At 42.0% G+C, this 16,974-nt stretch overlaps 2 protein-coding genes across 2 annotated transcripts in view; both read left to right on the top strand.

Annotated features, from left to right (window-relative positions):
- Positions 1-1,717: 1,717 nt before the first annotated feature.
- Positions 1,718-7,437, top strand: ivd (isovaleryl-CoA dehydrogenase). The gene is made up of 12 exons (XM_037071226.1): positions 1,718-1,849; positions 2,711-2,800; positions 2,909-2,960; positions 3,079-3,248; positions 3,366-3,459; positions 4,787-4,917; positions 5,042-5,138; positions 5,297-5,390; positions 5,633-5,714; positions 5,877-5,981; positions 6,560-6,632; positions 7,304-7,437. The coding sequence occupies exons 1-12, from the start codon at positions 1,718-1,720 to the stop codon at positions 7,435-7,437; spliced, it is 1,254 nt and encodes a 417-aa protein (XP_036927121.1).
- Positions 7,438-10,445: 3,008 nt separating this feature from the next.
- The window catches only part of bahd1 (bromo adjacent homology domain containing 1), a 34,376-nt gene continuing 27,847 nt past the window's right edge, over positions 10,446-16,974 (top strand). Inside the window, exon 1 of the mRNA XM_037071222.1 lies at positions 10,446-12,022. The gene's annotated coding sequence lies outside the window, so the exon portion shown is untranslated. The remainder of the gene's footprint in view (positions 12,023-16,974) is intronic.

Raw genomic sequence — 16,974 nt, 5'->3', positions numbered from 1 at the left:
TGTGGATTAACAGAGCAAAATATAGAAATAATATTACTGTGTTTAAATAGTCAAACAGCTACACAAGTAGCCATCATGGACATTCCACACATGAGAATATGTACGACAGGCTCACAGATGAAAGTGTGTGCTGTAAACCCAGTGTATGATACAACAGTGTAGATGTACAAACTCTCTCATCTCCAACAGTGTGGAGAGAGCAGAGAAGCTGACAAATGACCAACAACCCGGCTGCAGCTACCTGCTGGTAATCCAGCCCTGCTGACTTTGGCTTTGAGTCAAGTGGACCATTGGGTGTGGTTCATAGGATGGAAAATAAGCAACAGAGGTCGGGTCTTAGATATGAAAACATTTCAATGCAAATATTTGGAGACAGAACAAAAGTTTGACTGTCCTCAGCCGGAGTGCGGATGTGGAATTTAGGGAACGCCTTTTGAAGTTTGTGAAATTTGCTGTCAAATATGGAAGATATTTGACCAGAACATACATTTCTGGTTGATTTCTGCCTGTATCAGCAGCAGCAGGTCACCTTGGCCCATCAGGAAAAAAAGGTCAGCTGAGTGGATTTTTCTCAGACGGCTAAATACTGACCTTTTTAACACCCATTAGGTTTGGTTTTTTTTGTCTACAAACACTGTTTAAGTTTACATTGAGACCCAATAAAAGTATTTCCTTCTTCTAAATACATTTGTTAGAAGAGGTGATTTTTAAAAAAATGTTTTGAAACCTGTATTAATCACACCCATGTTTGCTTGTACCTCGCTAAGTTCCTTGACACATTACTGCCACCAGCTGTCAGTCAGTGAAATTGCCTAATCCCTTGGTAGAGTATGTAGAAAAAGACGTGTTCACCGTTGTGGCATGTGCATTATCGTGCCTGCACTTGTCAAGTCCGAGATACAAACAAAGGGGGAAAGTTGATGTGTAGATAGTAGAAGTCAAGCTCTGTAATCTTTATAATGCACTGAAATTAAAAATCCTGCAGACGAGGTGCTGTATAGGGTATTTTAATGTCAGTCAATGTCAATCAAATCAGTTTTCAGCCTCTGGCCCCTGGTGCTCCTCCCTCAGCAGGGGCCGACCAACAGAGAGTCAGCCCTGATCTGACAGTGTACAACAAAGACGGGGCCACATTCGAGGCTTCTCAGGTGGAAATCCATCCCTGTGCTCCAACTAGATGAGGCAACCTGGTGTGTGCTAGTCCAAAATTTCCTCCCTCTGATCAGGCTGGTTTGAGGGCCCACTGCCACAAGTCCAGTTTCAGAGATAAACATTGACAGCTGTATCTCTGATTGCGATCGTTATGACTTTCTTATCTTATCATAAGAACTTTTTTAATTGTACAATTTTGACTTTTATCTCATAATTCCACTTTTTTGTTTAATTTCCAGCTTGTATCTTTTTTTTATTAAACTGGTAGAAATGTGTTGGTTCACGGGTAGGGTTACTCATTATCTCCCCTTTGTTATGGCCATAGACATTCATATATGTGTCTATGGTTGTGGCGGTGTCATAACTCCGTGGTGGGCCAAAGTCACCCCAGTCCAGCAGGCGGCGATGATGCGTCGGTACGCAGACAGCAGAAGAAGCAGCGTGCAGCTGGCAGTAGCAGCACAGTGAGAGCTGTTTCTTACTCTGTGCTGAGGAGCAGCTCTGCCGGGGTCTGACAGACATCCACCGTGACAACCTTTGGTGTTTTCCTCTCGTCTCACCGACCATGTTCGCCGTCAGGAGCGCTCTCCGCCTCGGCTCGAGGTTATCCATCCCCGCGGTGGCGAGGAGAGGATGCGCCGGGGCTTCCATCCCGGTGGACGATGTGGTGAACGGACTGACCGAGGATCAGATCCAGGTTAGCAGCACAGCTAACACACAAGCAGAACAAGTTTACATGTGTTATCTGTCGCAGATAAGCAGGCGGTGCAAGGAGCGGAGCCAAACTGTAATAAAGATGAATCCCACTGTGGTTAACGAGTTTCACAGAGAAAGAGAAAGGTTATTTAAGGAAGCTGTGGAAATGACGTGATGACATAACATCTGCTAACGTAAGACCTTGATATTAGCCGACCTAGCTAACCAGCAGTCAACAGCTACGTAATGTCAGTCTAAAACAACTGTCTTCGCACTAATTTCATCACTGAAGCAAGTGGCACTTATAATTTATCTAGACGCAGAGGTACAACTTTGACCTGCTTGTTTCACCACAGCTAGCCCTGGTGGCTAACTTTGCTAGCTCAATTATCTTGAGGGGAAAGTGGGTGAAAGGTGAAAAGCTCACCCAAACATGCTTCCCAGATAGGTTTTATCATTTAATATCAGCAACACCACAGCAGGTCAGTGATGTCTGGCACAAAGTCATCTTCACTGGGCACTGTCTGGGAGGAGGGCAGGGGGTGGGGTTCATGTAAGGGATTTGATTGGATGAAGGTGGCTGCCCTCCACTCCTGGGTATTGTGAGGCTGAATATACCTGTGATTCAGTCTGCATGATTATGAAATACCTTTGTAACACACTGTGTGATCCAAGCAGCACACTTGTTGCTTATAGGTAAAAAAAAAACGAATGAGCGTCTCAGTCTGCCATGCAGGCAGATAAGGGAGGGAAAATGGGAAGCGAAGCGAGAGCGATTGTTATTCAGTGCTTCTCGTGACACAGTGACAGGTGTGAATGAGTTATTTTAGAGAATCTTGTTTGTGTTGTGTCTTTTGCGCAGCTCAGGCAGACTGTCCGCCGGTTCTGTGCAGAAAAACTTGCACCATATGCTGACGAGATCGACAAGAAAAATGAATTTGCAGGATTGCGGGTGAGTTGAAACGCTCAGACACAGTTACGTCTTTCTGCTTGTTGATTTACCGTGTGGAGTGAGAGCAGGATTTCTGTCTTGGTAACTTGTTTGTTCCCTTTCCACTAGGAATTTTGGACAGAAATGGGTGAGATGGGACTCCTCGGGATCACTGCTCCGGGTAAGACACACGGAAGCTTGTGCTCATTAATTTGTTGTATCAAAGCATGAATGGGAGGCAGCTTTGTTGTTTTTATAATGTTGTAAAAAAAATAATTCACTCTCTACATCTCCATCAGTCGAGTACGGTGGCACAGGATTGGGTTACCTCGATCATGTCATTGTGATGGAGGAAATGTCGCGAGTGTCCGCGGCCATCGCTCTCAGTTACGGCGCCCACTCTAACCTCTGCGTCAACCAGATGGTGCGCCACGCCACCGAGAAACAGAAGGAGAAGTACATGCCAAAGGTCAGGACCAAACAGCTCGTTCCTTACACTCCAGACTGCTTGAAAAAAAATCAAGAAAACCACAACCTGACATGGATTCAGTTCTGAACTCTCATCGAGGTCTTTTCTGTTTTACAGTTGATGACGGGAGAGCACATTGGAGCCCTCGCCATGAGTGAGCCCAACGCCGGCTCTGATGTCGTGTCCATGAAACTCAAAGCAAAGAAGGAAGGTAGGTCACCAACGCGTATGATCATGATGGTGATGCCATCAGTGTATGAATGTATGTATGATTTACTGTAAGTCAGTTTGGGCAAAAGCTTCTGCTAAATGCCCTAAAATGTAAATATAAATCCTTTACTATAATTTCACAAAATATTATGTGCTGACATAGACCTTTGACCTGGTTGCATCGATTAGTCATTTCATGCGGACTGTCTCAACTCAAGGTTTGACAAAAACACTGTTTGCGTTCAGCCATTTTCACACCGAATGTTGCACTCACCAAATGCCTCTGACACAATAAGGTTGAGATTGGCAGATCCTCCGACAGTTTACACAATCTCACGTCACTTCACTGACGAGCTCTGATTCGAGAACTGTTTTGGCTGTTCGTTTTGCAGTCACGACAGAGAACAACCTTCCATCTCTTGCATCGTCCATCTCATCGACTGTCCCACAGCAGCTAAATTCAGAATCTTTAAGTTTTGGATATTTTTCTGGAGGATATTTGCAGATCTGCTCGTGTCATTTTGGAGCCATATTTTCTCAGCTAAAAAAGGTTTGGTGTCTGAATACAGCAAAAACTAGGAGCTCACATCTCATCTTGGTAGATTTGCCACTGCAAGTGGATTATTTCACAAGTTCTTTTAAAATGGTATGGGAACACAGATGTGCAGCAGACTTGGCAGATTTCGCTCAGAAGAGATCAGCAGTCTGTTTTTTGCTCCCAGAAATCAGAGTCAGTGATTGCGACATACTTCTGCACTAGGTGGAGAGAGAGTGGGCTGAGCATGAGCCAAGGAAACCAACGAAAGAACAACAAAAGCAAAAATGTATCAAATGACAATGTGAAAATAATGTGACAGTGTAGGATGAACTTACAAAGAATTATCACTTGAATCTGCAGCTTCGTTTGGCTTTATGGAATACATATAGTCCTGAATATTTACTCTTTTGGGTTTTTCTTCACTGCTCTCAGAGTGTTGTGTTACAGTTGGCAAGGGAGCTATTTCCAGCAAAAAAGCTCTAAAAACCCTTTGTTCAGCACCAAACGGTGTGACTAGCTGGTGAAAATGGTGGAGAATTTAGCAGCGTTTAGCAGATTTTTGTCTCAGGGAATATGATGGTCTAAGGCTTTTTATAAGAGCTGTGAACTGTGAAATAATCACACCCACAGGTCTGCACAGTGTCTGTCTTTGACCCTCTGAAGAACATTTACAAATGTGTGCTCCTTTAAGATTTATCAATGGACTCAGACAAATGTTTTCCATGCAGGGTAACATCTATTTTGCTTCCTGTTAAGTTTCATTTTATCTTTGTGTTGTCTGCGTCCTCAGGCGACCACTATATTCTGAATGGCAACAAGTTCTGGATCACAAACGGACCAGATGCCGACGTCCTCATTGTTTATGCAAAGACGAATCCTGAAGCCCATCAAAGAGGCATCACAGCTTTCATTGTTGAAAAGGTAAATCCAGACTCTTGACTGTGTATTTTCATTTTGGTCTCTTCTGGGTATCCGCCTCTCATTTTGTTGAAAGGATATACACAAAATAATGCTAAGGCACAAGGGTGGTGTTTGTGTTTTGTAGGGAATGCCAGGTTTCTCTACAGCACAGAAGCTCGACAAACTCGGCATGCGGGGATCCAACACCTGCGAGCTGATCTTTGAAGACTGTAAAATCCCAGGTTTGTGTTTAAGTGCACGCTGCACCATATGTTTATGTGTGTAGAAACAGGAGAATCCACTTTTGTCCTTTTTGTGGTGGTTTTGACTCATTTAATTTCTCAGATCTCATTTCTTCGTTAGTGCACCTCTGATTTCTTTTCCTTCTTGCCTGTTGTAGAGGAGAACATCCTTGGACCGTTGAACAAAGGTGTTTATGTAATGATGAGCGGCTTGGATCTGGAAAGGCTTGTGCTGGCGTCAGGACCTATTGGGTAAGTGCATACCAGAAATAGAATTTAATGTTTAAAATTTGAGGACATTGTAAGTGCATACAGTAATCCTATAATTGCCTGTATCCAGTCAAAACAACAAGTGCCATGTTAACTTTGCATGTGTCAAGTTATCATTTATCTACATGAGCAAAGCAGTGTTAGCATTTTATTTAGCCTATTGTCATTTTTATCACTTAAATTGATCCATAAGTGAGGACTTTTATTGTATCATTACTGTTCAGCATCATGCAGGCGGTCCTGGACTATGCAGTCCCCTACCTACATGTCAGAGAGGCTTTCGGTCAGAAGATTGGACACTTTCAGGTTTGACCTTCAATCTTTCCTTTTACACAAAAAATAAAGTTTGAAAAAATCACAAAGTATGCTCTGCAAGTTGTAACACCTGTGTTGTGAACCTGTGGAAATTAAAACTATAGTATGGCTTTGACAGATTTTAACACATTGCTTTCTGTCATCTGTTTGAAGCTGATGCAAGGCAAGATGGCCGACATGTACACCAGGCTGAGCTCCTGTCGACAGTATGTGTACAATGTTGCCCGTGCTTGTGACAAAGGACACTTCAGTGCAATGGTAAAGATTTCAATTACTTATCCACTTCTGCAACATCCAGTTAAGATAATATGATTATTTAAATTTTGCTACAAAAGTTACACAAAATTTTGATACAACTTCTGTAAATATAACTTTAGAAAAACGTTTGCATCATTATTTATAATAAAAATAGAAGATTTTGAAATTATCTAAATGCATCTCCTTCACCGATGTTAATTACAGTTGATTGTAAGGGTTTAATGGCAACATGCAACATGTCATTTGGAATATTTCGACCCAAAAAATATTGTCAGTGTCAAAATCTGCTGATTGTAACCTGAGATGATGATTGGGGGAAAAAATAAAGTATTTCTAATAACCAGTAATATCTTAAACATCTACAGTATGTTAGGTCATACTGTCAGATGGTGGTTATGTATGTATTGTATTGGAAAAAAAGTATTGTTTAATTGATTCTGTAATCGGTTCTATTCATTTGTCTTATTTCAGAGAACTCTAAGAGTCAGCATCTTATATAACTTTTTCTTAAATTGTCACATTGTATTTTTCCCCACGACTGCACACACTGACTGTGATGACTTGTGTTGTCACTGCAGGACTGTGCTGGAGTGATCCTGTATTGTGCGGAGAACGCCACTCAGGTCGCTTTGGATGGCATACAGTGTTTGGGTAAGTGCCAAGAAAGGCAACTGTTGTGATTTTATCAACATTGCAAATCCTTTGCGCTATTTTCAAGCTGAAAATTTATTAAAGCCAGGAATATTTAGTTTATAGCTAAAACAACCGATGCAACATGGAGATGAGTCTGATGAATAGTTCATCTGGGGTTTACACGTAATTTTGAGATGTGTGTCGGGTAGTGGTTTGATGTTAACATTGGAGTCAGGAGCAGGGCTGTGCAGGTGCAGCTAGTTGGGTTGTTAAATAGCACACTGACCAGAGAACTGCAGCATGTTAAAGAGAGAGGAGGCCTTCCTGACTGCATAGTGTGAACATGGAGGGAGTTACTTCTATGATATAAATCTTCCATACGATATTAAAGGAATGGGGATATTTTGTGCTGTATGTCATTTTCATTTCATTCTGAGCTTTGTTGAGACACATCACGTATTATTGTTTTATACAGTAAATGCATGAATATAACCATTTATGCAGAGTGTACCTAGTTTTGTTTTGTCTTTTTCCCTTTTTGCGATCTTGACTAATTTAAACATTCATTACATTTTGGTTATTTTGAAGTGGTGTGAAATCACATGTAGAAAAATAAGTCTACATATGTGCCATCACCCTGCTCTGTTATTTCACAGTAATTAATTAATGTATGTGTCGCCTCTCAACAGGTGGGAATGGCTACATCAACGATTACCCCATGGGGCGATATCTACGTGACGCAAAGCTGTATGAAATCGGCGCCGGCACGAGTGAAATCCGCCGGCTCATCATTGGGCGAGGCTTCAACGCCATGTACAAATAATCCGAAGTGAGAAAGTGGCAATTGCTAAAGACTGTTCCGAGTGGTTTGCCGTGGACGAACACAGTTACTCAAAGCCGGAGGCCTTATACTGTATGAACTGTATGAGCTGCTGTTGTCAAATGTTTCAGAATCACCTCTTAATTAACACATATAACACACATGAAATCATTCAGAGTGGACAGCGATCTAACCAGCTGACAGGTAAAATAATGACATGTTGATTTTAGTCGATTCAGTGGCCTTGTCTTCTTCATTAGTCTACCTAGTTCTGTTGGAGTCACTTGGTAATATAGTGAACCTTAGAAATGGGCTGTATCACAGATTTGTGCTGAAATGAAATTTGATTATGGAAATGTTTAATGCCGGTGTGCACTAGCTGATTTTTATTCCAACACCGATTTTCATGTTATTTTAAACACTCCCAAAAGTGCCAAGAGTTGGGCATCAATATTGTTAGAGTGGCTGGTTAGTTTCTCCTTCAACAAACCAAGTGGGCATTTCAAGGTTTACCAGGAGGATTGTGGATGCTGAGCCGTTATGTAACAGGAGCTGATGCATTATTGAGCGGCGAGGGGGCTCAGTGCTCCTGGACACTTTGTCAGGCCGCTGTTGTTTCTGTAAAACCTGAGAACATCCCGTTGTGACCTGAACAGCTGAATATCACTACAGTCGAATACAAAAACTTGCTGTAAATGTGTAGAGTTTTTATAACTTCCCATTTATGATCACAATGCAAACTGAGAACTGTTTCTGATCAATAAAAGAAATCTGTTGATATCTGAGTATTCTGTTGTAGAGAATTAGCACTAAAAACAGTTTGTTCATGTGTGGGAAGAGATATATTCACTGTTGTATCCTGTCTGTACAGTCTGAGTGGGTCTGTTTGTCTTTTCTTCAAAAGGACTGTCGTTGTCAGAATGTAGATATACAGTGTACAATGTATGAAATATAGTTGTTCCGTTTGCAGTAAATAAAAAATAAACATTTTCTTATTTCTGGATTTAACTGTTTTACTTTTTAACCAGTTTTACAAAAAAACGTTTGCAAAGTGTCACTTTGTATGTCCCATGAGCAGAAGTGCTTGATTACTTCTCATCACTCAGAATTCACAGTTACAGTCAGATTTCAAGAGATTTGAAAAGACAACTCAAAAGCACTGAATTCAGTTCACCATGGGCGGTGGCTGCTAATTACCGTTTTAAAGACAGTCCAGTTGTAACACGATCCCCTGATGATGTCAACACTGGTTGGTCACTGGTTTAAAGAAATATGCTTTAATCCATGAGAAAATGGCTTAACATGAATGATCCTAATTCCATTTTTTCTCCTAAATAACATTCGATGACAGTCAACATTTGGAGGAGCATATCTCACAGAATATTTGGCGTAGATGTTGATATCCCCATAAAGCTGAGACTTTCCTCTTCACAGAAATACAAAATACAAAGAAACTAAAAACATGTTTCGGGCCAATGTAACGCAACACAATGTAGCGGGTCACAGATGTTCTCAAGCATCAGTGCTAGAAGTCATCATGCTGGCTGTCCAATCTAACATCCACATGTTACATTATTATCATTACTATGTGAACAGCAGTTTAATGTCGTAGCTGCAGTATTGTATTATATTCTATCTTTATAATATATTGTATTACTTAGCACACTGATTTTCCTGCTGCAGCTGCACTTTGTGCTGCATATTGCACTGGCAACACACATGTGGTTTCTCTACCTGTTTGTGTGTCCTCTTTGTTTCTCCTTATATAAAGTCCAAATGTTTGCTTCTCTCCTGCTGAATGTTGCATCATTCAGCCTTTTTGTTTTGCACCGGAGACCCGGAGAAACACAATTTTGTTCCTCTATGTGCTGCACTGTACAAAAAAGCATTACTTTGAAGTCTCTATGAAGTTAGCAGTACTTTTCCAACAATTACACACTGCTAAATCATTGGCCTTCCTCATATTTATCTTCTAATCCCCCTCTCAGTAATCTGCTGCTGAAACTCCTCCATCCATCACCTGTTAAAATGATGGATCGTCGACTTATTGCCTCCGATCCATCTCCTGTCATTTCGTCTCTGTCAGCGGCCGGGACTCAGGCTGATTGATGTGCACAAGACTGTTTGGTTGGACTTTGATACGGCTCAGTATCGCTCCGCGGTGTGTCGTTCTCAGCTCTCTGTGATAAAAACCACTCAGCGCTGAGCTGCAGGATTAACAGTAACATTCAGGGCCGGTTGTTTTATTTCTGAAGCCTCCGCTGGAGATGAAAGAGTGACATTTTAGATGTGAAGATGCTTCTTCCTTGGCACGCTGCAGAAATGATAAAGGCACTCTGTGTGCTCTGTAGCAAGACATGACTGGGCTTGTGCTGAAATGCATTATTGTTCAGATGTGATCAAAAAATAAAGAAAAGATGCGTGTTTCTGTGATCCCTCTGTATCTGCTGCACATAGAGCTTCTTGTTTCTAGAAAAGCCAAAGGGGAGACAGTGTTTTTGAAGACTGGTGATGGGGAGGGAATGTCTTTTGATTGAGGAGAAATTAAGAAAGTGTTTCATAAAGTTTTTCTTTTGTTTGATAAGTTACTTTCCTTAATCCAAATGAGCAAAGATTCAACAACCCTTACCCCAGGATTAATAAACTGTCATTGTATCATTATCTGGTTCTTACACCTTGGCGTGTGAGTCATGTCACTTAATGTAATGTTGCAAATATCATCAGCAGTAATTGATTGTAATGCATTCTTTAAATGACCTCTTGGCCTCCAGGTTGTGGGTCAACATCTGTGTGATAAAAGCTGCTGTGTAACTTCTGTCAGCGAGCTTTGTCTTCTGAGCCGTGTGGCTCTGTTTTAAGCAGGAAGGACTCCTCCCTTCAGGGGAGACATTCAAACTGAATGCCTTATTGTTAGGTGAAGGTTTCCCTCTTTACATGAGCACCGAGTCTGAAGTTCATGTTAGTAAGTCACTGATAAATGTTTGTCGGATGCCATGTAACCTTCGCGAAATGCCGCGGGAGGTGACCTTTCTGATGTAAATACAAAGAAGTACACGACGGAGATCTGGCCTCACAACTCGCACAGTTTTTGTTATTTCTGCATAATGATGGCTTATTCATGTCTGATTATGGTACTTGTTTCTAATAAGGCACTAACAAATTCATTAACCACAGCTTTAAAGGTCATTATTAAAGGATAAGGTCACCCAAAATTTAAAGTTCAGTCATTCATGCGGTAGTAAAGAAAGACAGTTTCTTAGTCCACAAAACATTTCTGGACTTTCACAGCAGAACAACGTTGCTGCTTTCAACTAAACAACTGAAGTAGATGTTGTTTAGTTGAAAAAAAACCAAAAGAAAACAAAGATAAAATGACTCCATACAGCTCATCCGTTGTAATCTAAGCCTCTGGAAGATCCCAGAGATCCCAATCTGACTTGTGGAGGGAAGGGACTTTTCCACAACCTGGCAATCCCAAAGTCGTTCCTGACTGCTCACAACCGATCAATACAAAATTATAAATCCATGGTATTTGAAATATTAGAAAGTAGCATCATGATACATATTATAAGTTGTTATTTTCTTCTGTCTTGAATAAATGTTAATGTATGCAAACATGTGTTACATCAGCCCCTGTCTGAGATGTGTGTGTTTCACTTGTGCAACGTGTCTGTCAGATGACTAGTTGTGCTGCAGAAGACTCCAAGGATCAGTCCTAATGTGCTGCATGCGTGCTCTTCACTTTTGTCCCGTTGTATTCATATTTTGTTTTATCTCAGTGAATTGCACTAACAAGTAATTATAACAGCAGCCGGAGCAAAAACATTTTAAAAAAAAAATAATAAAGAAAGAAAATAAAGAGACGCGCTACATCCATGAGGCACCGTGCAGTCACATGTCAGGGCAGGTTTTGGTCACGAGCCAGAGCTGACAAACCGCAGATCTTCCAGAGTCCGGCTCCTGAGCGGCTCCTGAGCCCGCTGCTGCCGCTGCTGCCGGGGTTAACGCGAGTGTCAGGAGAAGAGGGCTTAAAGACTTTAACTAGGTGAAAGCCATCTGTCAGCCACAGCGGGGCTGCCGCTGCCTGCCGCCGCCACCGCCGCTGCTGCTGGGGGACGGTGACATGTGGACGGCGCGTCCGTGGCCCTTTAAGAAACTCCATGTTTTCGCTACATGATGCGTCAACATAAAAAGCGGATGATGCTGTTATGTAAAAACACGCTGAAGTGGAGCCGTACTTCGCAGGAGCCAAGTGAACGCTTCTCTCGCCTCGTTTCGTCTTCCGAACCGGGATTGTAGTTTGAAGTGTTTTTTTTTTTTTTTTTTTTTGTTACGCGGAGCGCACGGGAGCGGCGCAGTTTGGAGTTGAAAAAAAAAAGAGACAGAGAGAGAGAGAAAAAAAAAAAACAGGCTTCAGTCGATCAACTCAACATGAGTCGTCCTCCGCTCCGTTTTCCTCCTTCACTTGTGGGAAGCGTACACCTGACGCATCGCTCTCTCGCCCTGTGGAAGTGATCTCCCCTCGATCAGATCGTCTCCCTCGGGGAGGAGGTGGATTTTTTTCTTCTTCTCCCCAGTCTACGAAGCGGTAAGACACAACAGCCCCTCAACTCTTATCGCCTCTCGGGTGCAAAACTGAAAGTGTCAGGCGGGACGAGATCGAGCCATGAGACGGCTCCGAGGTCGGGATACAGATAATAATGTATGTGTCAGCCACACGCAGACGAACCAGAGCCTTCCTGTTCTGTTCTGCTGGGTGGGGGGGGGGGAACTTTCTGCCGATCGCTTCGCAGGACTCGCTCCTGGTTCCCCTGCAGGTGGCACGGACACCGGGGTGTGTTTGTGGCGGCGGGTGAGGAGCCTCGATCGGCTCGCGATCGCAGAGAAAAATGTCACACAAGCTGCTTCAGTTCGAGGCAAGTTTGAGGCTCCTGTCTTGCTGCCGAGTTTAGAGTTTTGAGAGGTGTACTGTTACACCCAGTGTTTGATGGAGGAGGAGAGGTGTTTGATGCGCGGGGCTCAGTTACAAAGCCGAGTTGTAGCCTCCCAGTACAGCCAGGACAAACAGCCCGGCAGCTGATGTGGACTTAAAGGTCCTGCTGGTCCTTTTTACTGCCTGATTCTTTTATGATTTACATCTGTTATTTGTTGAGCACAAAGAAAAAGCACTGCAAGTGTTTTCTATAGGATTATAATATACATATCTTTGGTTTCTGGACAGTTTGAAGTGATTGATCCTGCTTTATTATGTCCATTTGTTGCTATTTAATACTTCTAATTCGAGGGAATTGTTGTCCACTATATCTGTTTGACAGAACCTTAGTTACATTACAGAAAAAAGGTGTGAAAACAGTGGAAATGATGATGTAAATAGGCCTTACCTGCTTCCCTGTAAGTGATGAATGGACATTGTGCAGGTCAGGGCTGTCCACATGGGGCCAGTGGGCCCAAAAAAAAGTCATATTAGTTTGCGCTGATTATCTCCTGATTATTCGTTTTCTGCTCATAATCTGAGCAGCGTGGGACAGCTCACGCTTGGAATAGAGGAAGTCAGACAGTTTAGGGAACTCTGGACACTGTTACCATTTTGCATCTTCACAATACAACACGATGCGATAGGCCTTTTCTTTGGCCTGTGGCCCACCATTAAGTTGTAGTTTTGGCCCCTCAAGGGAAAAAAATTTGGGGCACTGCTGGTGTTGTTCATCTCTAAACTTCATTTGGATAGCCAGTAGTTGGATAGTTGTTGTTATTAATGATGGTAAGTGTTACTAGAAAGATAATTTGTCCTCATCCAGATAGCACATTAAAAAGCTCTTTAAATCTTAATGCTGCTGCTAATATAATCCAGTAATAGAATGTATGATAATATAAAGCTCTTATGGACCATTCTGTTTGCAGACTGTGTGCTTTAAGGTGATTTTGCAGATAATACATACGAGACAGTGAAAGGTGTCTGTCAGATTTAAGGAACATTTAAAGGTGACAAAGGGAGGCACAGAGCAGAGATTATTTACAGATGGATCACTTTTTAAAGGACATGTTTATAATGTTTTTGATCGCTCCTGCCAGAAGAGAATACCTAATGGAGAAAGTGATGGATTCCCTATCTGAATGTAGGCTCCTCTGATAGGCCGAGGAGATATATGATGGAAACGCTTTATGATATATATGTACAGATTGCAGTCCTAACGGCGCTGTTGTTTCCCTTTTTAAAGTGCTCATTCTAGAAAGTGAGCAAAGCTTTTATGCTGTTGATCAGCTCAGTCACCAGGATGAAATGTTGGGAGCTTTTGCAAACCAATTGTATGCGTCATAGGCTACGTACTGTATTGACACTTCAAGGGAATGTCTCATACCACTTTCACATTACATGTTTATGACCTTTAGGAAAAGGTGAAGTAGCAACTTATACGTGGTTTGCAGAAATGGATGTCGCTGACTTCAGTTCTCTGCGATTGGGTTGGTACCATAGTGTGAATGAAAGATAATAAAAGCTGAACCCTGTTACCGCTCCAGTTATCCAATCACGACTGTACGCATTCTCTATGCTGACTGTACATATGGGTTTGTTTTGTGTAATTGTGCATTTTGACTCAGACTCACTGTACTCACTACTACACGTTGTTGTACTGTCAAGGATTTTTCTTTTGTACTTCTTCCCCCTCTGCTAGTTGTAATATAAGGAGGTTACAGACTTGGGACCTGATTATGCACCCCTTACACATGATTGTACATGATTTATTGAATTAATTTTATGAGTTAATCAAGGAAATAATCATTGGCTTCATCACCAATAAAAAATAAAAGTGAGCTGCCGCCCTGTTTGGATTAAAAACCATCCGATGTGTAAAAAGCCGAAACATCTGCTGCTGGGAAAGCCAGCTGAAGGGAACAGGATTTGATGTGACATCGGGGTGATAACATAATGCATGACATGCAAGTCGCCTAGTGAGTTCTTCACTATAATGGTGTTTGTAAAGCCTCTCGTGGACTAGAAAAGCCCGACAATAGAGCTTCAGTTCTGGAGGTCGTGGTAGATTTGTGTCTAGTCAGTTCTCCAGAGCCGACTTTGACGGGGCCCGTCATAGCAGCACGCTGAATGGAGGTGAAGTGCCCACACACGTGAGCCATAAAGCTGGATATCAATCATGAGCATAATCCCATTATTTCTGAAGAAGTGTCCTGTGGTGGCCATAGAGCAGAGGAGGAGGAGGAGGAGGAGGAGGAGGAGGAGGAGCAGGAGCAGGAGGAGGAGGAGGAGGAGGAGGAGGGGAACATGCCTCCTGTCACCCAAACACTCTGTCCTCCCTGCTGTCCCAAAGGAGACAAACACTTCCTGCTCAGATACGGGCCACATGTGTGCAGCAGAGGTGTCAGCCGTGTTGTTTGTACTGTGAGCGTGTCATTATCGTCCATATCATCCTGTGGTTCATCTTCCAAATTAAAGGCGCAGAAAAAAAATATGTGGAAAGTGACAACCCACCCGGTGTGAATGACCTTATTGTTCAGTCGCATTGGAAAAGTACACTGGCACGTCCCTCTTTTTCCAAAACACTTGTCACGCTGTTGTTGCCCACAGAGTGATGTTAAATATTATCTTACAGGAGCTCACTCACGCAGTGGGCCAGTCAGCACGAGCTACCTCAGGGTCTTTTATTTGAGTATTTTTTTTTTTTATTAACGATACGGAAGAGACACACACAGCGGCAATAAAACAAACACAGACCTGAGAAAAAAAACAACCTCAACAGGCACGGGCGAATGAGAAGAGACAGATTGAACAAAAAGACACACAGAGAGAAAAAAATAAAAATGTATTAATAGACATGCATGAACATGAGGAGCAGAGCATAGTGTGCGTCACTACAATTCTTCAGCTTTATATCTGATTATGAATATATGTATGTAATCCCCTTGATAAAACAGCAGATCTTCTCCAATTGTAAATAGTACATCACATCCTGAATCCAGTGTTCATGTGTAGGATGTAGGATGAGCCTTCTGGTGTGCAAAAAGAACTGGACTATCCCAACCGATGCTTGATTTCGGGTGTTGATGCTGATGATATAAGGAAGAAAAATTCCCAAATTGGCCGATATACACACGTTTTTTTCTGTTTTTTTTTTTTTTGTTTTTTTTTGCAGTGAGCCCTCAAATATGGGATAGCAGAGAAAAAGCTATGAAACAGAAACAGGATCTTTTACAGTTTAACAATTAACATTGTTGTCTAAAATGACATCGGTGCAATGAAACAGCAAACCTGCCAGGAACTAAAACATTCTAAAATATATGAAGCATCTTTTTCTGCCCCCCGCGACCCTGCAGAGGATTAAGCGGCGTACATATAATGTGTACAGATGATGGATGGATGGATGGATCTTTTTCTGCATTATACTCTATTAAAAAGTAGAGTTTCCATATGGCACATATCAGGCAACACATACACCAATATCATTGTATCAGTGGTAGGTCAATATTGGCTCGACTCTGGACCAGTGGAGATGTTGTCCAATCTCAAACTATACAGGATGAATATGTTCTTTGAATGGACATGCTCCACATAACATCTGGTATCTGTTATCCAGTATCTTCTTCCCATTTCTGATTTAAAGATTGGACATTTAGTAGGAAATGAACATTTAGTAGCTCACAGATTTCTGCTTATCAACCGTTTTTCATCTGTGTTTCACTCAAGAACAGAATCCTAGAGGGACGTAGGAAGGCAGGAGGGGAAACAGCCAGAATGAGAGGCCACATTGGTAAAATGAACTATTAAACTAAAGGACCTTTTTAGCCTATTGCTGTCAAGTAATGATACCCAAGTCAACCAAAGTAAATGACTTCATTTGAGTGAGATTTGCATGGCCACGTGTGGGGCTGTAAATCATTGTGAAACCTGTGTGTTGGAGTTGTAGCTCGTATGTTTCGGGTCCCGGCGCGTATCATATTTTAATTTATTTTTCACTATGTGGGTCTTATTAGTTTTGTGATCATGACCGTCCCATCATTCCTATTGGTTGTTACAACAATGCAGTCTATAAACTGTTGGCTGAGATTGTGGCTGGATTAACCTATGAGGGGGCTCGGAGGCAAAATTGAACCGCTGGGTCACTAATTACCCCCATTCCACCCACACACACGCAGGAATACGCAACATAGAAGCACAAAACTGAAAAAATGAAGGGAAAGTACTATACATTGAGGATCATTATTATTATTTTGAACATAGTCTTCTTACTGTACAGCTTCTTTCCAGATGAGAGAAGAGCCGAGTTGATACAAATATCGATATGCTCATTTGAGTAGCTCTCTCTCGGGCTAGATACTGAATCCAAATGTCCACCCTCTTCACTTGAGAGGTTATAAAAGCAGCTGGTAGACAGGCCAACACACAAATACAATACATCTTGAATACCTCTATAGCCTATGCTTCTACATGTTTCTGTATGGTGTATCTGCTGTTGTTCCTAAAACATTGTAATTAATGTTATGCAGGGGGCATCATTTCTATTTACAATAACATGGCAAAGCCTGCAC

Source organism: Acanthopagrus latus, chromosome 16 (genome assembly GCF_904848185.1).
Source record: "Acanthopagrus latus isolate v.2019 chromosome 16, fAcaLat1.1, whole genome shotgun sequence".
Lineage (NCBI taxonomy): Eukaryota > Metazoa > Chordata > Actinopteri > Spariformes > Sparidae > Acanthopagrus > Acanthopagrus latus.
This window is presented reverse-complemented; position numbering and strand designations above follow the sequence as displayed.